Source organism: Podarcis muralis, chromosome 17, assembly GCF_964188315.1.
Source record: "Podarcis muralis chromosome 17, rPodMur119.hap1.1, whole genome shotgun sequence".
Taxonomy (NCBI): domain Eukaryota; kingdom Metazoa; phylum Chordata; class Lepidosauria; order Squamata; family Lacertidae; genus Podarcis; species Podarcis muralis.
In genome coordinates, this window is record NC_135671.1 from 38204396 (window position 1) to 38228051 (window position 23656).

The window sequence follows — 23656 nt, forward strand, 5'->3', positions numbered from 1 at the left end:
AGCCTCGGGGCACCATAGAGAGGACGGCGACAGACGGGCGCTCCTCGAGGCAGCCGCTAGGTGGCGCCTGGAAGAGTCGCGCGCGTGTTTAGCTCTTTCTCTCGCTCGCTTTTGCTCTTCCTTTAAATCGCTCGAATTCGGAGGTTTTAGACCCCGCTAGAGTCCACTGCACCAATCGCACCCAGTAAATACAGGATGTGTCCAGGCGTTCGTCTTAAATCCAGACGTTTTTGGGTTTTTTAACCCATTATTTTGGGGTTGGTTGATCTGCCGCATCCATCATTGCAAGCAATGGAGCTGTGGCTTCTAAAAAAACAACGGATGATTTATTTTCTAATTAGAAGACGCCGAGGAGGAGCATGTTCACTGCTTGCAACTCCCCGAGAGAACACAGTTACTGCGTGCTTAATTAATAATAAGTGCATGAATGTAGATGACTTTAAAGGTTTGACAATAAAACCTGATGTAACACACGAGGTTAAGAAAATATTTTTGCCATCAGGAATCTGTTTGGAGGGTAGGGTGAGAAGGGGGTGCTGTTGGATGTCGGTTTTGTTATTTTGAAAAACCAATAACATATAGAATATATTTTAAAGCAAATTCTGTGTCCTGTTGGATGTGGGGTGTGTGTATGAAAGAGACACGAGCCCTCCTGGTTCAGGACCAATGGCCCATCTAGTCTGGCATCTTGTTCTCACTGGCCAACCAGATGCCTACCCACAAGCGGGATCCGAGCACAAGAGCACTCACCTCTCCTCCAGGTTTCAGCAAGTGGTACTCAGAAGCATTGCGCCTCCAGCACTGAGGCGGAGCACAGCAATCATGGTGTGTGGGAGAATGGAAATTGCATTGCGTAGCGTTGTTAGATCATATCAAAAAGTCTTTCTGTTGTGGGTTCCAGATGTTGTTGGACTTTTAATTTCCATCAGCCCCAGCCAGCATGGCCAATGGTAAGAGATAATGAGACTTGTAGTCCAACACCATCTAGAGTAGGGATGGGCAACCTGTGGCAACCCTCCAGACCACCAGCTCCCATCGTCTGTGGTCATAGGTCAACCAAGTTCCAGTGTTTTGGAGTTGTAGTCTAAAATATATGGAAAGCACCAGTTTGGGCAGATTGTTCTAGGCAGTTACTGGGGTACCATTTCAAGCGCAGGGAGCAGCTTCCAACAAAATGGAATTTCACTTCCTTTCATGCCCTAGAAGATGCACAGTTATGGGTGCATATTGAGGGGAAATGTTTTGGCAGCATCAATGGTTTCGTGAGCTCAAGAGATAATGGACATGGTGAGTATGCTTATGTATGAGGAGAGGATTAGATTATTTTGCTAGCTCAGTAATCCACCCCTACTCAAGTTTGAACACACCAATACTTTATGTCTTTGTGAGTTCCTAAACTATACTCTGAGGTGGCGCTGTGGTCTAAACCACTGAGCCTAGGGCTTGCTGATCGGAAGGCTGGCAGTTCGAATCCCCGTGACAGGGTGAGCTCCTGTTGCTCGGTCCCACCTCCTGCCAACCTAGCAGTTCAGAAGCACGTCAAAGTGCAAGTAGATAAATAGGTACCACTCTGACGGGAAGGCAATTGGCGTTTCTGTGCGCTGCTCCGGTTTTGCCAGAAGCAGCTTAGCTATGCTGGCCACATGACCCGGAAAAACTGTCTGCAGACAAACGTCAGCTCCCTTGACCAGTAAAACGAGATGAGCGCCGCAACCCCAGAGTTGTTTGCGACCGGACTTAACTGTCAGAGGTCCTTTACCTTTATCTTTAAACTATACTCTGCTCAGTATGTTAGAGTTTCTATAACAAATAGACAATCCAAAAGCTTAAAAAACTGCTAGTGTGAGTAGGTGTACAAAGTTCAGAGCTGGCACCATAGAGATAAACATTAGACTCTGTCCTGATTGTTATCACTGCGGGTTCTTTAATTTACCCCTCAAATGTCTTTTTAATCTGAAGGAGCTAAAGGTCATAGTTCTTTTAGAGGAAGGAGCTGAAGTCCTCAAAACCCCAATGTCAGCAAAGTCCTGAAGTTTTCCCACCAGCTGCATGCAGGATGCCCATGGATGAAACCCATCCCAAGGTTTGTGATTAAGCCTCAAGATCTTCCAGTTTGCATTCTTTACAAAACAACTGCCTGGGATTTCACAATAACTCAAAGGGTTTCCTTGACTTCATGGCATGTATATATTTCAGAAAGCAATTATTTGTTGATGTCATGCTTACATCGCATCCTTATATAACCAAAGGCTAGGAAGCAAGAATGCTACTATGAGCAAGGACCCCATGACAAGTTTCACAATAACAGCCACATTAGGATCCAATAAAACATTCCTTTCAGGCTTGCTGCTAAACTGAGCTAGCCATGGTGACTGGAGGAGAGCTGGTATGTCCTTGGTGATCAGTCTGCTCCTTTGGCCGTGATGCTTGCAAAGTCTGTTTGACTACATGTATAGTGGCATCACTGCTGCAGAAGCCAGGTCCTCAATGACTGGGTACTCTGCTGTAACTATGGTTAGTATTTGTTCTGATTAAGCCAAGGTGCTGCACACACAGCAAGTGTTCAAGAGCACATATGCAAAGTGGCTGGTTGTTAATATGGCAGAGGTAGAAAAGGGCAGGTATTGTGGCAACGCTCAATTGAGTGCAATGCACCAAGCATGTGCATGCCCCTGCTTCTCTGCCAGAACCCAGTTCCAGCTCCTATTGGAATCCTCCCCATGGCAAGAATTGGAAACCGGTTCTTGGAAAGACAGTAAAGTAAAAAAAGGGCAGAACTAGAATCTCCTTTTCACTGCAGTGCTTTGACATAAACATGCCTTCCGCCCAGCACAGCAGTGTTTGGCTGGCCTGGAGGAGCCAGAAGATTAAAAAGAACCCGGGGATGTGGAGTTTGGACTGTTGGCTACTGTATTTCCACGTCTCTATCTTTGCACGGAAGAGCCTATTGCCTGCGAATGGGAACCTGAAGTCTCGTTAGCCTGGAAATCACTAAGGCCACTACCCTTTGGCATTGCCATGGCAACCGAGGTTTCCTGTAGTGTCATGACAGTTGCTCTTTTTGTTCCTACAGAGATAAGAAAATGTAGAGTAACACACCATCTAAACTAGAAGTATGAAATTAAATTGACAGCTGCCAGTGGGTCAGAGGTGAAAATTCCTTTTGGTAATTAAACAGTAGCAGCCAATTCAGTTTAATGAGATGAGTACCAATAAAAGCCCTGTTCTTTTTCAAGTACCAGAAACAGAAACCTGACTAGAACTGCATCCCCTCCATCTGTTCCTGGTTGCCATGCCACCTTTCCACTTTTTATCACGTAATTTAAAAATCAAAATAAATAAATTCGGCACTGAGGTTCTGATGAAAGCAGTGTAGCAGGAACTCCCCCACCCCAATCATTCTGTTTGCACAAACTTCACACACACTCACACTCACACACTACATACGCCACATTTCTGTTATAAATTCATAGAAAATCAACCATACATCGGATTTGCACTGTTCCATTTTTATTTTACTCCATATGACAAGAAATAACAAAGGGGGGTGACTTATTCCTGGTCAGCCATAATCCCTCCACCATCTCAGCACATCTCAGCACATCTGCAGGAGCCCTGCCCAGATGATCCCAGACAGAAGACAATCAAGACCACAAAGAACTTGCATATGGGAGTGGATTCAACACGGGCTGAAACAAAGGACAATGATCAGATCTTCCCTCAGGGGGCAGGAAACTGCAAACTCCCCTTTGTCTCCTGGAAGTGACTCATGGGGAGGGGGGAAAGGAGGAACCAGCCAGGTGACAAGACACTCAGGTTACCACCAACTCCTCCCTCAACCCCTCCTTTCTGTAATGTATGCATGATGTTTCTGGGGGTGGGCTTGACCTAGAGGAGGGGAATTTCAAAAGTTTTTATAAGACCTTGCACACTATTCTTCTGGGTCTTTCCTCTCTCCTGCAAGTGAGGGGAACACCCTGATGCATCAGTTCAATAAAGGCCAAGCCTACAGGCTGCTGTTTTGCTCCAAGTTATCCTGGTTGGTGTCTTTGTTTTTGTCCAAGGGAGCCCTCAGATTTTTTCCGTTAACAGCAGGAACCACAGAGATACAAATGAGTTTGAGATTAAGAATTCCACTTTGTGGACCTTGCTTCCAGTTCCACTTTGAACATTGCCCTATGGGGGTCAAGAGCCCAATACGGGATGTGGGGAGCTGCCCCAAGCATGATGAACAGGGCCAACTCAATATATTTTGGCACCTGAGGCAAACCACAAAATGGTACCACCTCCTGCCAGGGAAGAAGGGGTGAGTGAAGATCTGTCTGTGGATTCTGCCGCCTGAGGCTGGCACCTTACTTGCTCATGGTTGTGCCCCAGACAGTTCTCATTTTATAGTACTGTTTCCTTCTCCCTGGTTCAGACCAGACTTGTCCATTTTGCAGACTAGTCTTTCTCAGTTAACTTTTGACACTATTCCTCCACCCCTCTCAATCACCCTCCAGTTTAGTGGGGCAGAAGTGAAAACAGCTGTCAGGAGAAAGCAGAAAAGCCTAGCTATTTAGGACAGCTGTTATCTGGCAGCTCCACAAACTCCTCAGTCAAAAACAGGGAAGCAAAAGAAATGGGAGTTTGTAGTTTTTGGGACTGATTGATTTGATTAATTTACCTACATGTCACTTTTCCACCATGAGCTGTACCCAAAGCACTTTACAGCAAACATTTAAAAACATCAAAATAAAGACCATTGGAAATACAAATATGCAAAATACAGAACATGGCAATAAATTAAAAAATGACAAAAATCGGCAATTTGGAAAACACAGACTATATTCAATATTACAAAAATAAAAGGAAATATAATTAAAATAAATATAGCAATATATAGCATAACAATTTTTTTTTGCTGTGAATTTATCTTTACTTTTTAAAAAAATGTGCTGCAGATGTAGACACAATTATCCCCATACTGCAGATGTGGGGAGGGAGGCGAAGGAAGCGGTTTTCTCCACAATATACTGTAGTCCAATTTTATTAGCCCCAGGTTTGTGGAGGGAGCTGAGGCTGTGACCCTATGAAGCTGTATTGTTTATTCACTCATATTAAATTTTTGCCTTCCAAATGCATGTCAAAATAACATATATTTTTAAATAGCTAAATATAGGTTTAAAACAATACAAAATTAGCACCCAAGTTGTTGAAATAAAAAAAAGTCTTCAATTGTTTCTGAAAAATACTGTTGTGAGTTTGCGGGGGGACCACCCTAAACCCTATAAATTAATAAATGGTAGGATTTTATTTGGAGAATTGAAGGGAAGATTGCAGGCCAGAGGAAAAATACAGGTCAAGCTTTCTTTCCAAGCCAGAACCTCACCTGGGATAGAGGCATTAACATGACAAAAAGGCGTTGATGGCTCATTTAAGAGGAATCTTGGGCCTGGATAGAAAGTTGCTAGAGTAACTGGGTGTGAGTTGAAAGGTAAAGAATGTCTTTTGCAAGCGTGCTGGAGAGGAGAGGAGAGGAGAGAGAGAGAGAGAGAGATCCATCTTGGGCAGGCTGGCTGAGAGAGATGCCTTAGACCAGGGGTCGGCAACCTGTGGTCCACGGGGGCAGTTTAACCGGCCCACGAGCCACCCCTGAACCAAGCCGCCCGCTTGGTGAGTCCCAGTGCGCTGCACTAAGCAGTGCGGTGTGGTGCGGAAAATCGTGTCTGTGTATGCCCAGACGCCAGAAATCGCATATGTGCATGTTCAGATGCTGGTAAAATCGCATGTGCGCAATCAGGCCCACGGAGAGATCTCCGCGGGACTCGACTGACCCAGGCAGGTGAAACCTTGCCGACCCCTGCCTTAAGACTCCATGGCTGCACTGCTGTGGGGAACAAGCTTTGCTTGACATGACCATGCTGTTAAGATCTGGACTCCTTCCATGCAATCTGAAGGTGTAAATATGTGAATAAATCATATTTCTTAAAGGTACAACAGTCTCCACTGCGTCTTGAATACTGGTGAAGGCACTTATGCTACGTTCAAGCTGCCATGCTCAACAGGCCACTCTCCCCACAATAGGCAGTGGGGTTGGCAGGGAACGAGGGGTGGCATTTCCCTTGGAAGGGGTGGCTGGAGACTGCAGTGTTTGCGTAGCCAGCAAGGCTGACGCGCAGCGTTAAATTAATAATGCAGAGTTTTAAAGAATAAAAGCTTTACTGAGTTAAAATAAACTTCTTCATAAACAACATGGTTCCAAACAGTTTGACTGAGATTACATACTGACTCTGTTCACAACTGAAACAGACAGACTCTCACTGACATCTTACTTAGAGAGCACAAAAGAGAAAGTGGCTACTAAGTCAGTGTCAGAGTGACTCCACAGTTAGCAGTTAGGCCTGGATAACTTTAGTAGGCCCAAAATGACTGGGCAGTCCCAGCACTTCCCAGCCTGCTTGGCTGCTTCTGCTCTCATGTGTCTTTGTCACATGACAAAGGCCAGGTGAAAAGTGTACACTCCACTGCCCAGTGAAAGCGCACTTGCTTTGCATGTGCAAAGTCCCAGATTCAGTTAAGTCTTCTTTATTTGTTAGTTTAAAGGATCTCAAGTTGCGTATGATGGAGAAGACCCCTTTGTGAGGGATGCTAGCTGTTAATAATAGAATATACTGGGGAAGATAGGCTGACAATCTGTCCAGGTATAAGGCAGGTCTGGCTATCCTATAGCCAGCTTTCCCCTTATACATGCTATTCCTTTAAAGCCTATTTTGAAGCACATTCTTGCCCCTGAAAATACTTGAGGGCATCGGTACCTTGGGGCTGCTGTGGCTTGTAACTGTGAGGGGTCAACTACAGTGCCCACTGCAAGCTCACTGTCCAGAGAACGCCATCACCCTGTGGTCTTGCAGTTCACTCCTATGCAAGCTGTGCAGAAACAAACCCCACTGAGCCAGGCGCCTTTGGGTGTAGCAAGACCAGTACCACAAACTGTATTGTGAGTTAACTTTCCTTTTTGCTTTGTATTTATGTACTTAAGCCTAGATTGGTGTTGGGTGGGTTGGTTGGTTGTTTGTATGTATGTGTGTGTGTGTGTGGGGTAATACTCAATTTATTCTGCGTCTGCTAAATTGCTTTTAAAAAAATTTACTGGCATACTCTGCATCTTGCACGTTTGCCTTTCCAAGGCTTTGCAACGTTTGCTGTGGGCTGCTTTTTGGGCGCAGCTTGTCATGCAAAAGTAGCAAGTTAAGTAATATTATAATAAAATTTGGGGTTGACTTTTAAAGTCCCAATTTCCCACCAAGGGACCCAGGATCCGCTGCTCGTTATCGGTCAGAGAAGAATGAGTGGAGGCAGGAACCAGTCGAGGAAAGCAAGGCCGATCTGTATTTTTCTGTTGCAAGAATCCCCCCTTCCCATTTTTCTGCGGAGCGTGTGCCCGCTATATATACACGCATCTTCATTTTTTTTATAGCCGCAAAGCCGACTCATCGGCTCAATGGGGCGGCCCCACATTGCAAGCACCCAACCTAAAATGGAGGTCCCTTGGAGGCGCGCATGTGCGCAACTCCAGCCCTTTCGAGAGAGTCCCAAGAAAACAACTTTTCTGCTCTTTTACGGCGCCCGCTTGCTTCCTTTGCCGGGGCTCGCGCTCCCTTTGCATAAGAAGAAACCAAACCAAATAAGAAGCTAAGAATAAAGACGCGGCAGCAAAGGCGGGCAGCGGCGGCGATGGCGAGGCGTCTTCCGCCCGGCTGGGCCGCCCTCTTCCTCCCGGCCGACGAGAGCCTGGGATGCCGCGCCCAGCGCCGGGAGAGGCGGGGCCTGCCAGCCTTCTAGTTCCGACTTCGGCCGCAGCTGGGCTCTGCTGGAGGGCCTGGTAAATGGGGCGCCGCCCGGCCTTGGCCCCGGGGGCAGCGCGAGGGAGCGGGGCGGGGGCGCGCAGAGGCCTCCCCGGGAGAGAGGGGCTCCGGCGCGGGTTCTCGCTGCTTCCCCAGGCAGGCTCTTCTCGGTGTGCCTTCGCCCCTCTTGCCCCTCTGAAATGTCGCGGGGGCGGGAAGCAAGAGGCGTGCGCCGCCCCGGCTCCAGCTCCCTGAATCCCCATTCCCAGGCGCGGCCAGCCTTTAGTCGCGCGCAATCAACTCTTCCCCACGTTCCTCTGGGGCTGCGTGTCTGCGGGTGAGACGCCTCGGAGGCAGCGGACGAAACCCGTCAGCGCGCAGGTTTCTCCGTTTGCTGCTGCTCCTGCTGGGCGTTTGTGTGGGAAGAGGCGCGCACAGACCGGTTCTGCAACAATCCTGCCTCCTCGGTGGTTCGCAGGAGCCCTGTTGGATCCTGCGGCTGGCTCTGCTGGCTATAAAGCGTGGGAGAAAACGCATTGCCTTATTGCAGGGGCGAAACTGGGCTTTATTTCACCCGGGTTAAAGACCCAGACTGGCAAAAGAAAACCCGTGCATTTGCGAACGCACACAGGCTGGTGCCCCCCCCCCGGAGGCGTCACCCGGGGCAAAAAACCCGGCTAGCCCCCGCTCCCCGCGTAGCTACGGCTCTGACTTATTGCTCGGCCATTTCTGAAGTTTAACAACCTAGAAGCAAGCTTTAGAGTTAGACAGAACTCCCCCCCCCGCCTTTTTAAGGCCTTGGGTTTCCCTAGCAAACCAAAAATTTGCTTTGCACCTTGCCTTGAAAGCTGTGTTCCCAGTACATACTGCAAAGGGAATGATTTTCCTTGCCCTGCCCACGTGTTCTCTGAATGTGGCTGATGGTGTAACACTCTGGGAGGCGGATAGAACTTTTTCTGGTGCTTTCTCTGGGCGTGGAAGTGAGGCAGGGAACGGTAAAGGAAACCCCCGTTTGCTGGTGGGCTATTTCTGCACCGAATGCTCAGATAAAAGGAAGTGAACAGGCTGTGGCAACCCCTCTGCTGTCCTGGCGGTTATGGGCCTGTTCCAGGATTGCCTCCATGCCTGCACTTTTTCAAGTAATATGCTGAAATATTGGAGAAGAGCTTTCTAGTCTCAAATGCAACTCTTCCATGGGGTTTGTGCAAAGGTTGTAAAGGTAGCAAAGGGTGAAATATTGCTTGCTTCTAAACACTGATGCTTGCTGTGGAGCTGGAGGCCTACAAGTTGTTACTGAATGAACTGCCTGTTAGGTGGGGCACTATCCTGGTGTCCATGGCAGCATCACTCCCTAAATGTTTGCGCAGGAAAGATGGTACTGAACAGAAAGCGCTACTTTTGTTTCTTTCCCTAAAAGAGTTTTCCTTGGGTTGTCAGACCCTGCCCCAAGGCCCCTGCTTATTTGCATTAAGGTAGAGGTAAAGGGACCCCTGAAGGGACGCGGGTGGCGCTGTGGGTAAAAGCCTCAGCGCCTAGGGCTTGCCGATCGAAAGGTCGGCGGTTTGAATCCCCGCGGCGGGGTGCGCTCCCGCTGCTCGGTCCCAGCGCCTGCCAACCTAGCAGTTCGAAAGCACCCCCGGGTGCAAGTAGATAAATAGGGACCGCTTACTGGCAGGAAGGTAAACGGTGTTTCCGTGTGCGGCTCTGGCTCACCAGATGCAGCTTTGTCACGCTGGCCACGTGACCCGGAAGTGTCTCCGGACAGCGCTGGCCCCCGGCCTCTTAAGTGAGATGGGCGCACAACCCCAGAGTCTGGCAAGACTGGCCCGTACGGGCAGGGGTACCTTTACCTTTACCTTTAAAGGGACCCCTGACCGTTAGGTCTAGTCGTGACCGACTCTGGGGTTGCGGCGCTCATCTCGCTTTACTGGCTAAGGGAGCCGGCGTACAGCTTCCGGGTCATGTGGCCAGCATGACTAAGCCGCTTCTGGCGAACCAGAGCAGTGCACGGAAACACCGTTTACCTTCCCGCTGGAGTGGTACCTATTTATCTACTTGCACTTTGACGTGCTTTCGAACTGCTAGGTTGGCAGGAGCAGGGACCGAGCGACGGGAGCATTAGACTGTGCCTAAAGCAGGCATGGGGAACCTGTGGCCCTCAAAGTTGTTGTTGAGCTACAAGCCTGGTCATTGGCTGGGGCTGATGGGAAGGAGCTGCAGTCCAGTAACATCTGAAGGGTCACAGATTCCCCCAACCCTAATCTGAAGGTAAAATCAAAATGGAGGCAGGGAGGAGAAAGAGGCCTTGATCTAAAGAGACAGCAGAAGATTATCATAGGGCACTTTTCATTAATGGCTCTGTCTGGGAGCTTCATTAATGTACCCATCTCTGGCTGGATTGCAAACAGAGAAATCTCCCATGGAGCAAGCTGTGTTAAAAATATATTTATTTAATATAAAGAATATATGTATTTATTTAAACCATTAACATTTTTAAGTGGTGTACATAAAATTACAGACCAGGACCCTCCCTATTTTTTGTGATTGTGTTGTTCAGTTGTAAGTTTTTTAATTGTTGTGACTCACCTTGCAACCTTAGGGTGAAAGGTGGGTACTAAATTAAAATAATGATGATGATGATGATAATAATAAAATGTATAAAGATAGGAACAATCAAAATTATCATAAAACAAACTATATAACATGTATTTTGGGCAGCTCACAAGGTACAAAAGAATAAATGCTAAAATGTGAGGATGAACCTAATTATGTAAGGAAAAACAACAAACTTGTTCCAGTTCTTGAGCAGCTTAACAACATGTTCTGACCATTGTGCCAAATACATTTTTTTTTTTGGGGGGGGGGTGTTGATATGGGTTTCACAAACATTACAGACTTTAAGTGCATCGGAGCCCTGCTGGATTGGGCCATCTAGTCTAGCATCCTGTTCTCATAATGGCCAAACAGGATTCCTCTGGGAAGCCCATAGCAAAGGCAACGGCACTTGCCCCACTTGTGGAACCCCAGCAAGATACACTGCCTCTGATCCTGCAGGCAGACCCTGCCTGAGCTTACTCAAAGGCTGTCCTCTGAGATGGCAGTGAACTCGCATGGTATATAAGCTTAGGCAGTCTTGAAAGCAGAAGGGAAGAACCTGTGGTCCTCTAGATGTTGTTGTACAACTCCCAGTGGTCATCCCTGACCATTGACCATGCTAGTTGGAGGTGATGGGATTTGGAGTCCATTGCCATCTGGAGGACCGTAGGTTACCCAGCGCTGCCTAAATAGTTAGATAAGGGGGAACCGATAGCTGTGGCTTCTCCCTCCTTCAGTGTGCCATACAGGTTAAACCTTAGCTTTGGAGTTGAGCGGTTGTTGCTGCGAGGGTACAACATAGGGGATTTCGCCCAGCAAATTTCATATTCAAGTGTCTTGTCTCTCTCTTCCAGCTAAGAATTGCATCCTAGCCGTGAAGTCTTCAGTCTCTCCGACGCAGAGTCCCTTCCAAGCTTCTCACGATGAGTCTCCAGTGGGCGGCTGTGGCCACCTTCCTCTATGCAGAAGTCCTCCTCGTTTTCCTCCTGTGCATACCCTTTATCTCAGCAACAAGGTGAGCTGAGGTGGGGATGGGATTGCGGGTGAACCTAGGAGCCTTTCCAGGCCACAGCTGTTGTGTAACACAATTAAGGACGCAATCACACCCTCTCTCGGCCTTGGTTTCTAGGATGTTGCAGGAGGCGGATGCCTGTCAACGAAACAGTGGGTTGAGCTGGGTGAGAGTGATTAGCTCTTGCAGACCGATGGGAAATTATTTTTAATATCTGGTTGTCACTGGAATCTGTGAGAGGAGACAAGGAGGTGGATGAAAAGTCACTCCCATTTATTTAGCCAAGTTCCTTATTGTCAAACGTCTGTTAAGTAGCTCAGAGGGGGGTTGTGGTTAGGAAATGGTGCAACAGCCCTTATGTAGGACATAGTTCTTGGACAGTGTTCTTAGGAACCACCCTATTCTACGATACTAATTTATTTTAAGCTGATTAAAATACCTATTAAAAAGTGCTGCAACTCTGGAACTTTATAGAAGGGCGGCAAAGTAATTTTTTATTGCTATTACAAAGGTTGATAGTGAAGCTCACCGTCAGGGCTGTTTGTATTCTGATGCACTAAGAAATAAAATTCTGTAGCCTGCTAAGTCCACATTTTGCAGATTCTGCAGCAAGAAAAGCCATGTTTTGCTACATAAACTTGTAAATGGTGTTTGGAATTAGCCAGTTGCGACTGGTGCGGGTTCAATTGTGACCACATGGAGATCTCTGGATGCCAGGCTGGCGACTGAGGAAAACAAAATGCCACTTTGAGAAGAATCTGAAATACTTTCCTTGAAGCCTGAATTAGATTTATTCTGAATTGTTTTATTTGATGTTTTAATGTGTTGTAAAACACAGAGATTTGTTCTTTAAAATATAAAGCAGTATAGAAATGGAAATAGTAATAATAATAATAATCATCGTCATCGTCCCATGGGGTGGGTGGGGAATGGTGCCATTGGGGTGACCGCAGCCTTGGCTTAAGGTGCCATTTGGCGATCTATATCTGAATTTCTAACACTCGTAAACTTAGTTTGCATAATTCAGTTAATGAAATCCGATTGTTGATGGAATCTTTTGTGTGACATGATTGGAAAATGAGAGGCAATTGCTTAAAAAATACTTTTGTGTTTGGTGCCATGTGTCACAATCCTTAAAATGACCTACTTAAACCCTGCATAGTTATGCTAATCTAACTTTTTGGGAGAAGCAAAGAGCTGCCTGGGGCACTTCAGCTCTGTCTCTAGCTCCTGGAAGCCTTCCTTGGCTGCTCCTCTGGCTTTTGAGACTTTCACAGGCACTGCTCCCCTTACAAACATACCTTCCCAGCTATGAGGCCCAGAACCTTAGTTTTCTTTAAAATATATATATATATGCAAGACTCTCAGGAAGCTGAGTTCTCTTCCCAACATACACATCCCCTTCCCCCAATTCCTTCCTCCCATCTCCTTCTGGCATCTCTTCCGCTGCTGTTTGACCCAGACGGAAGGCTCTCTGGCGATGGGGAGGAAAGCGGCTTCTTCATTAGTTGCTTGGCAATTACCGAGTTGTCTCCTGATTTCTCCCAGGAGAGTTACGCTCCCTCCAAGGCATTGATGTAGCCCCAGAATGCCTTCTGCCTGAAAGTGGCTCCATGCCGTCAGGTTAGGCAGAGGTAACCGGGGAGGCGGGAAATCCCTGGAGGCGGGGAAGGGGGAACCTAGAGCCTTCCAGATGTTTCTGAGACTCCCATCAGCCCAGCCAGCATGACTAATACTCTGGGGTGATGGGAATGTTATAGGCCAATTGCATCTGGAGGTTTACCATCCCAGTCTTGGTTGTCGCTTGTCCGCAGCCTCCTAAATACTGGGTCCTGTCTCCATTTTGCTTCCCCACCCATAGCAGAACAAGCTGCTGCCTGTGTTGCGGTCAAGTGTGTTTCTGTTTGTTTCCTGCAAAGCATTTATCCTAACCTCCAACCTTCTTCCACAGATGGCAGAAAATCTTCAAGTCCCGCTTGGTGAAGATAGTGTTGGCCTATGGGAATACCTTCTTTGTTGTGCTCATAGTCATCCTGGTCCTGTTGTTTCTTGGTGAGTGGAAGGAAGCCAGTGTGCTTGGGGCGGGGGTTCTCGCCTCACCCGCTCATGGGAGCGTTTGCTTCTCTGCCTGTGCCTGCCAGGTGCTGGCCAGGTCCCCAGGGCCTTGGGCCACTTCTTCCTCCTGTGCTCTCTGAGCTGCTCATAGCCCAGCACTCTGACAGAAAGGGGACAGGAACGTGGCTGTGGTTCAGGGCCTTTCTCCACACCCGCTCAACTTTATCTTGGCTAGTGATTCAGGAGAACCACCCTTTCATCTCCCTCCATGTAGCTGGGGTAGGGCTTTGCCCAGAGTGCTGTGCTGGGTTTGGCCGTGAAGGATTGAGGTTCAAATTTTCTTGGGGTCTTCCTCACAGGGTGGCTGTGAAATCCAAAAGGCAATCAGAAGCAGTTCTGTGCTCTGGAAAATCCTAGAAGAGTAAGAATTGAAGATAAATCAGAGGAGGAAAGCCGGTGTCAAAATATTGGGGGTTGCAGGTGTGAAAGTGGTGGAGATGACCGACCTCTGCTTTATAAGTACCTTCTTTCAACTTACCGTATTTTTCACTCTATAAGACGCGCCAGACCACAAGACGCACCTAGTTTTTGGAGGAGGAAAACAAGGAAAAAAATATTCTGAATCTCAGAAGCCAGAAGAGCAAGCGGGATCGCTGCGCAGTGAAAGCTGCGATCCCTCTTGCTGTTCTGGCTTCTGGGATAGCTGTGCAGCCTGCATTCACTCCATAAGACGCACACACATTTCCCCTTACTTTTTAGGAGGGAAAAAGTGAGTCTTACAGAGCAAAAAATACAGTAACTGCTCAGGACAGCTGAGTAGACAACTCTGCTTTGCATCAGCAGCTGGGCTAGGATGCCAAATATCTCTTGTGTGGGTTATGGCAATGTATTCTATTCAGGTGGGGGGGGGGAGAGAGACCCTGGAAGCCTTGTGAAATGAGGCTGCTCTTTTGACCCCTACCTTCACTACACCAGTTCCACATAAAGCAAACCAATTTGTTTTAAGCCCCTTGCATCAGGGCATTTCAGGATCAGCCTCCTTCATGTGATACTTCTCTGCCTTCTGAGGTCCTCAGTAGATTCCCTGCTCTGCCACTGTTATAATAATTTATAATAATAATTTTTTATTTATACCCTGCCCATCTACCTCTACACAGGGCAGAGCATTTTGGGTTGTTTCTCCCAGATGATGGAACTCCATTCCCTGAAGGGCTCACTTGGCCCCCTCTCCCTGCTCACATTTTGACACTTGACCATAGCTGTCAACTTTTGGATATGAAAATAAGGGATCAGCAGCCTCACCTGTCCCAGGGACAGTCTACAGGATATCTAACAATCTGGGATAGCAGCGGGAAGCAGCAGGAAACGGCGCTGGAATAAGGGAATTTCCAGCAAAAAAAGGGAAGGTTGACAGCTATGCACTTGGCACAGCCTTTATGTAGTGCCTTTGTGGACAAGCTCTCCCCTGGATTGTGTGCGTGTCGCTCCTGATCCAGTTTTATGGTGCAGAATTCTATATTTTTAAAAGATAAGGTTGCCGGCACTTTGAAGGCCTTTGAGATGGAGAAACGGCTTAGAAATAAATTGGATCAGAAGTTGGGCCCATTCTTACCTCCCCCTCCATTAAGATAGATGCTGTGGCTGGGCTGTTGTCTTAGAGATGCTCAATTTCCCCTAAAGCAAGGATGGTCAACATGGTGCCCTTCAGCTGCCCCTGAACTACAACTCCCATCATCTCTGACCATTGGTCATGCTGGCTGAGGCTGTTAGGAGTTGCAGTATGCCAGCACCTGGAGGGCACCATGTTCTTTGTCACTGCCTCTAAAGTCACCTGCAGTGATGGCCCAGAATCCAGCGTTCTAGCCAGCAGCACATGCCCAGTGACAGGTAGGTTCTTCCCTGTGGAACATTTCTGGCTGTTCTTCAGCAGGTTTCTCTGCTTCTGCTTCCTTTGGCAAGAGAGTGTTAAAATGGCACATGCAAGCTGCAGTTCATGCAGAGATGGAGCTTGCAAGGTATGCAAGAAGTTGGCTTCTGCTGCCCCCTGGAGTTTTCAGTGGGTCAGTGAGGGTGAGAAGTGCACTTTTCTGTACAAACCCCTTTCATGAACTCAGCATTGTAGAGGTGGAAGGAAACCCTGAGGGTCATCTAGCCCAACCCACTGCAATGCTGGAATCTCCACTGAAGCATTTGTCTTACGAGTGAGTAGAGCACCATCCCATCAGTTTGTGCCGTCTGGCTGCCGGGGCTCCCTAGGGATGGAGCTGGTGGACTTGTGTCCACACAAATGCAGGCATTATTATAGAACCAAAATGAGCCATGTTCACGTGGCACCACAAGAAGGCAAGTCCAGCCCATGGGTCATCAGTCAGCCGTCCTGTTTTAGGGAATGAATTCAACATAGAGGCAAGCGGATCGCTCTGTCGGCTCACTCATTTCTGCTTTCCTGATGAAATGAGCTGCCTTCTCCTCCACCTGCCTGCTGTCCCAGTGGTTCTCCTGACCCCCAGAGCCAACTGGAGGGGCAAGCCCCATTGTGCTAGCAGAAGAAGTTGTTGCACAGGGTTTCTTTTTTCTTTTGAAGAGGCTTTCTTGTAATAATTGTCTAGGGCAGGGATAGGGCACTTTTTCCTCCTGGGGGCCACAAAATGGGCATGGCCAGAGGCAAAAAAATGGGTAGAACCCCAGACATGACTCGCTTTCATATAGCAGGCTCCATTTAAGTCACGTAAAATCCAGAGGTTCCTATGCAGACCTCTCTAGTCTCAGTTCCAGTCAGGCAAAAGCCCTCAAGAAGAAAGTGGGGCAGGTGCTAGTGTGGGCTGTGTCCTGGAGAGAGTCGTGTGGGCCAGATAGAGAGGTCTTGGGGGTAGATGGGTGTGCACTTGGCCCCTGGGCCTCAGGATCCCCACACTGGGCCTAGGAGGAGAAGAAATTCAGTGCTTTAGTTCTCAGTCACTTCAAACTTTAGTTACCTTTTTCCTGCTAACCCCATATATTCTTGAAACATGACTATCACATTTGACCCAGACTGGATGATATGTTTGCCATGTGACTTGAGCTTGATTTTCCTTCTGGAAATATCAGCTGTGGGGGTTTGACTTTGGGTAGGATTTGTGGGGTGAGGGAGTTGCCCCTTCTCCACACATTTCCCCCCTCAAAATTGCCTCCGAAGCTGCTTGTGGCAAATTTCTAGTTAGAAAAAAGCTGTGGAGTAGGGTCACCACCACACCACACTCCGTCCGGTCCATGCACTGTGATCCCCATCTGGATTGCACCCCAGCAATTTCTGTTGCTAAAAGAAAAAGAGGCCTGGGCAGCACAATCATGTGACCAACATGTCGCCTGGTATTGGAAGTCCGCTGCTTTTAGAATACTTGGCGAGGCTGAATATGTGAGGAAATAGTTTCCCCTTTAGCAGAGTCAGTGAGGAGTCAGAACTTTATTTTGCAATCCTGCATTGGCATGACTTAGGCTGTCAAAATGGCTTGTAATGTTAATACCCAAATAGCATTCGTACTGTTTCAGAATGGAACGGAATGAAGGAGGGGTGACATTGTCTTACGTCTACACAGACCTTTCAGCTAACATTAGCTTAATTCTCAAGCATGAGAAGCAGGGCCTTTCCGCCCCCTTCTAACAGTAATCACCAGTATGGAGTACTGGCACCTCTGTTTCTTTGATGCTCATGGCAGCCATTTTGTGCTGGCACCCACAGCACTTTGGTATAGATACTCAAACCGGCACCTCATTATCGTTATTCTTTTAACAAAAAAACAAAACAAAAAAAAAGCCCTGAAATATATGACAATGGAGTGGAACTGACAGATTTCTCTCAGGAGGGAATTTAACTTGGGCGCCATGCTGAATATATCCTATTCCTGGTGACAGCTGATCTTGCCTCAGATGATCATGATGATGTGAAGTAATGTCTCATGTGTCAATCTTAATTAATGTGGTGGGTGGCAAGTATAAGAGAAAAAGCTCATTAAGTGGCTTCCTAGATCAAGGCCACTGAGGGCTTTAAAGATTGAAAGCCAACACCCTAAACTGGGCCTGAAAACAAGCTGGCAGCTAATGGCGCTCTCCTCAGAGACTGGGCTGGGGAGCTTGTGACGCCCCCCCCCCAAAGTAGTTGTTGAACTACAGCTCCTCTCACCTCCAATCATTGGTCGTGTTGGCTGGGGCTGATGGGAGCTGGAGTCCATAAATAGCTTGAGAGCCGCAGGTCCCCAGCCCTGTTCTGGGAGGTGAGATATGCTCCTGGAGGTCAGATCTAGACAGAAATTGTGCTACTATATTCTGGACCAGTGGGAATTACCCAGAGGTTCCTCATGGTAGGAGGGTAGCAAAGTGTTGCATTGTGTGGGGGCAGCTGAAAAGCTTGTTTATGTTCCCATCAGTCTAAGACCTGCTTTGGGGACATTACCGTTGGTCAATGGGACAAGCATTCTCAAGTTGGCATGACCAAAACCTACCTCCATTTTATACTTCTGTCCGGAACACATGCTGTTGTGGCATGATGGCTTTTGGTGGATTCTTGTCAAAGACTGCAGCCGGATTCATGGATTCATAGCAATGGGCTGAGCTTGGGACGAAATCTCAAGAAACCAACCGGAGCTTAAGTTCAAGCAAGGCTTGCAAATAAATTGTCAGTCTGCGGAGCTCTGACTCGTATATAAATTTGTGACTTTCAGATGCCATTCGTGAGATCCGGAAATATGACGATGTGACCGAGAAAGTGAACCTGCAGACCAACCCTGGGGCTGTGGAGCATTATCACATGAAGCTCTTCCGAGCCCAGCGGAACCTCTACATTGCTGGCTTCTCGCTGCTGATGTCCTTGTGAGTACCTCAGGGGCACTGCTGAGGCCAGATCAGGTGGTGGGCAAGCTGCGTGGCCGGCCAAACTCATCACCCCTGACTATTAGCCATGCTGCCTGGAGCCTGATGGAAACTGGCTACCATTTCCCAATCCCTGGGCCAGATGCTTGGGAATCTTGGTAAGGCTTGGTTGGTAGGTTTGAATTCAGGAGGCACTGGAAATAAAGGCATTGAGGGGAGCATCAGCTGCAGCCAGATTGCGTCACCCTTAGCACCCACTTCTTGCCAGTAAGAACCAAATCATTTACTTTGTGGCCCCTGACATAGTTCTTGCATATAGAAGCAAAGAGTTCTCTAGGGAGCATCCCTCTCCCCCTCGCAAGGATGGCCTCCATATATTCTCCTTTGCAGAGAAAAGCTTCTAGGCAGGCTTTGACATCTTCTCTTAATGGCGCTTTGCCTGGTTGTCTTGCACCGTAGGTGTTGGCTGCAGAGCTGGATTAAAGGTAAATGTAAAGGGACCCCTGACCATTAGGTCCAGTCGTGGCCGACTCTGGGGTTACGGTGCTCATCTCACTTTATTGGCCGAGGGAGCCAGTGTACAGCTTCCGGGTCATGTGGCCAGCATGACTAAGCCGCTTCTGGCGAACCAGAGCAGCGCACGGAAACGCCATTTACCTTCCCGCCAGAGCGGTCCCTATTTATCTACTTGCACTTTGACGTGCTTTCGAACTGCTAGGTTGGCAGGAGCAGGGACCGAGCAATGGGAGCTCACCCCGTTGTGGGGATTCAAACCACCGACCTTCTGATCGGCAAGTCCTAGGCTCTGTGGTTTAACCTACAGCGCCACCCGAGAGGATGGCAAAGCTAGAGGTGGGGAGCCTCTGGCCCACGGGCCAAACATGGCTAGCTAGGCCTGCCCACTTGGCCTACAAGGCTTTTTTGTGAATCCAGGCCCAGCGCCCCACATACATGATAGCAGGTGTGGGACAGGTAAAGGTGGGGTTTCAAAGTAACAACCAGGAACTTAAAGTGGATTCCTGACTGTTTTTTTTGCTGGAGCAAGGTATGCTCCCAGTCATGGCATCAAATGATGGGCAATGAGAAGGCACCTTGCTTGAGGTGGGCATGTGGTTTCTATTCAGCTGCTTCTCCCTTTTTACAACTGCTCTTTGAAGCTGCCTGTGCTTCTCCTTTCAACCTACAGAACATGGAAAGCACAGAGCTGGCAATGCCTCCTGTGCTGTGGCGCCAAGTTTGGGAACCCTGCACAATGAATTTAGAGGGGTGGGTGGGACCACCCACTTGCCAATCATCTGGTGTTGTCTGCCTTAGAGCCGTAGCTATAGGAGGTGGGGGCTAGCCAGGGTTTTTGCTCAGGTGAAGCCTCCAGAGGGGTGCCATTGAGGCTCCCAGGCTGTGTGTGTGTGTGTGTATATGCAAATGTGCATTGGGGGATTGGGTACCCAACTGGGTCTTTGACCCAAGTGAAATAAAGCCTAGTTTTGCCTCTGGGATGGATTGCACCACTCACCTGTCAAGGTTGGCCCCCATGGTGGACCAAAAAGTCTCCCCACCCTTGCATAAGCAATGCAGTTAACCTTCTGCAGTGTTTTTCGCACGGTGCATGCCCAGGCTGTCTCAACAACTGTGAGATATGCAGATTGGCAGGCAAAGCAATACTAAAAATTACTCCCTGAAGATAGGTTTGAAAACCACTGCTGTACAAAAGGAGGCACGGTTTTCATCACATTTCCCTGCTCTCCCTTCTGGAACCTTTGACAACGAGCGTGATGTGAGCTGCAGAGGGGCTTGCCTCTTCTCCCTGCTCCCATTTGTGTTGCTCTGCTTAGGTCAGGGCTGGAGAACAGCATCTAGAGCTGGCATCCCCAAACTCGGCCCTCCAGCTGTTTTGGGACTACAACTCCCATCGTCCCTGACCACTGGTCCTGTTAGCTAGGGATGATGGGAGTTGTAGTCCCAAAACAGCTGGAGGGCCGAGTTTGGGGATGCCTGATCTAGACGGCCACACTGGTTTCCTGTTCCTGGTTAACAACAACAACAACAACAACAACAACAATTTTTATTTATACCCCGCCCTCCCCAGTCAAGGCCGGGCTCAGAGCGGCTTACAAGCAATAATAAAAACAAGAAGAATGATTACAACTTGAAAACAAAAATAAAATACAACATTAAAATAATGGAATATTAAAATGTAGCCTCATTGCAGGAGAAGGAAAAGAAAGAGAGGGAGGGAGGGAATCAAATTGGCTCCAGCCAAAGGCCAGGCGGAACAACTCTGTCTTACAGGCCCTGCGGAAAGAAATCAGATCCTGCAGGGCCCTGGTCTCATGAGGCAGAGCGTTCCTCCAGGCCGGAGCCAGTGTTGAAAAGGCCCTGGCTCTGGTTGAAGCCAATCTAACTTCCTTAGGGCCCGGGACCACTAGGGTGTTGCTCTTTATGGACCTTGAGGCTCTCCGTGGTGCATACTGGGAGAGGCGGTCCCGTAGGTACGAGGGTCCTAGGCTGTTTTAGAGCCTCATTGGGTGCTATTTCTCTGTTTCTTTTCTCTCTCTTGTCTGTCTGGGTGGCTTCCATCCCATCAAAAGCTTATGCTGTAAAAAACCTGTTCATCTTCAGAGCAGGACTCCTGTTTTCAGCATCAGTCTGGCACAGCAGCCTAGCTCTTTTGGAAGGCCTCTTGGAGAAGGCAGGGTGTCAAAATTTCTATACAGCAACACGATCTGCAAGAACTATGTCAAGGGCCTTACTGGCAATTTGGCCTTACTGGCAAGAGGTGGGTGCGAAGGGTGATGCAATCTGGCTGCGACTGATGCAACTGCTCATCTCAGCGCCTTATTCCCAGTGCCTTCTGTATTCCCGCTTACTATCCAAGACTTGCTAAGATTCCTAAGAGGTGGCCCTCTGGATGCTCCAGTTCCCACAGATTGTTCTTATTTTTATTACGTATTTTTATGCTGTGAACTGCCTTGAGATCTTCAGGTGAAGGGCAGTATACAAATAATAATAAATAATGGGACTATGCAGTAGCTGGCCATGCGCTGCTTGCTCCCTCTTGCCTCCACTTGACTGTGAGGACCAGGTGGTGGTTGACCCGCTGCTGCCGCCACCGCACAATATCTGTTCTCATCCTGAAGCAAAGTTCTTAACCCAAGGTACTATTTCTGTGTTAGCGGAGTCTGTAACCTGAAGCTTATGTAACCTGAAGCATATGTAACCCGAGGTACCACTGTATTCTGTTGCTTCTGTTTAGACTAGAGTCAAGTAGTTGCAGAGGCTGAAGCAGCCTGCTGTGCTCTCTCTGGCCACAAGGTGGCAGGCGTGCATAATCTCTGACCTCTTACTGAAAATTCCTGAGGATGAGGACAGCAGCTGAGTCTACAAGCCAGTAGTGTAGACTCTTCAGAGTTGGGGATTAAGCCACAAAGTGATGCCCTAATGAGCACATGCCGGACGCTTTCTCTGGACAGAACCACCACTTCTGTGCCCTTGGACTGTAGTGAGGGCCAGGCAGCCCTTGGCCCTTCGAGCCAACTTTTTCTTTAGAAGCTTCTGAGATTAACAGTAAGAAGCCTAAAAGAGGTGGAATTCCAATTCCTAAAGTTATTCTCTCTTCTCCTGCCCACATAATGGGTTTTTATGTTTGCTATTCATTTTGCAACCTGTTGAGAGTCAGACCATTCGTCCATCTAGCCCAGCATTGTCTGCACAGGCTGGCAGAGGCTGTACAGGGTTCAGCCAGAGGGTGTTCCTAGCCTTACCTAGAGGTGCTGAGGACTGACTCTGGGACCATCTGCATGCAGAGCAGACGCTCTGCCACTGAGATGTGGCCCTTCCCCCAGTGTAGGAAGATGACCTTGTGCTGAGTTAGAGCGGCTGTCCATCTAGATTAGCGGTTCTCAAACTGTGGGTCCCCAGATGTTGTTGGACTACAACTCCCATCATCCCTGAGCTCGGGCCTTGCTAGCTAGGGGTGATGGGAGTTGTAGTTCAACAACATCTGGGGACCCACAGGCTGAGAAAGGCTGGTCTGGATATATCCACGCTGATTGGCAGCCACAGCCCCCAGGGGTTCAGGCGGGGCGGGGGGCATTTCTAGCCCCACCTGGAGATGCCATTGAACCTGGGACCTCCTGCACGCAGAGCAGTTGCTCCACCCCTTCCCCCTTGCCAGTGGTCCTTGCGTTGGCAGCAGCTGCTCACAGGCCAGCTGAACCAGGGGCGCATGTCCTTCCTGGCGCTGTGAGCAGGCTGCAGGGTCTCTGTTGTGTCCATTGCGGTGCCTGTCCAGCCAGCTCTCTGGTTTGATGAGCAGCCGCTTTTGGCCGTACAGGACAGCTGGCGAAGGGTGTGAACAATGCCTGTGGGCCATAAATCATCAGCCTGGGCGCAGAGTTGCATACAAAGGGAATGTGCTTGACTGTGCAGCTGGGGCTGGAAGTAGGGATGGGGGGGGGGGGGGGAGCTGTCGGCTTCCATATCTTTGCTGTGTGTGAGTGTCTGGCCAGGAGGCAGGATGTTCTGGTCTTGTGAGCACAGCCCTTGGCCTTCGGGCTGCAGCTTCTCAGCTCACTTTCCCTTTCATTGTTGCAAAATGCGTTTGTTGTCCGTGCTCAGAATGGCTATACAGAGGGAACTGGGAGTCCTGGGCCAGATCTCACTCCCATAACGCTTGTCCAAGGTGGCATTGCCCTTCCCTTGCCCTTGAAAGCACGTTGACTTGCAAGGCGGTTATTCAGAAAGGTAAAAGGCCTGCCCTTCCCTCTCTTGTGTCCTCGCTATCGAGAGAAGCTTTTGAAAAAACAGGAAGGAGCATTTTCTCCAGGCGAGAGCTGCAAACCACCCTTCTCTGGGCTTCACTTGTCACTGAAGCACTCGAAGGGACTGCCAGTGTTCTCTCGTTCCGCTTTGTGGCCTTGCGTTGGCAGCTCTTGCAGCCAGAGGAATCTGTGCTGAGGGCCATCTTCGCCTTGCCCTGGGTTTATTGCCACCTCACTCCCTTCTCTGACCGACATTTCGGTCTGTGGCCTCTAACAGACAGTGGTCATCTGGTGGTGGCAAAAGCCTCTTTGACATCTGGCCAAGGCTGAGCTTTGTGGGTGGCACTCTTGGCCTGTGTCCTGGCACTCCCTTGCCGCGACTGATCTGCTTGGTGGCTCCTGGATGTGGCAGCCTTCCTTCCCCTGGGCCAGTCCAAGCTGCCGGAAGGGCTTGTGTAAGCCTTGCCATGTAGCGCCTGACTTGTGCAGCTCCGGGGGCTGGCTCTGCATGGTTCTCTGTATGTTAGTCTGCCTCCTGTGGTGCCTGTGTGGTGTAGTGGTTA

At 48.8% G+C, this 23656-nt stretch overlaps 1 protein-coding gene across 1 annotated transcript in view; it reads left to right on the forward strand.

Moving 5' to 3' along the window:
* The first annotated feature begins 7707 nt into the window (after window positions 1-7707).
* The window catches only part of BCAP31 (B cell receptor associated protein 31), a 37954-nt gene continuing 22005 nt past the window's right edge, over window positions 7708-23656 (forward strand). Inside the window, exons 1-4 of the mRNA XM_028711892.2 lie at window positions 7708-7864; window positions 11276-11436; window positions 13385-13485; window positions 18186-18333. Coding sequence (XP_028567725.2) covers window positions 11345-11436; window positions 13385-13485; window positions 18186-18333 — 341 coding nt within the window. The 5' untranslated portion in view covers window positions 7708-7864; window positions 11276-11344. The remainder of the gene's footprint in view (window positions 7865-11275; window positions 11437-13384; window positions 13486-18185; window positions 18334-23656) is intronic.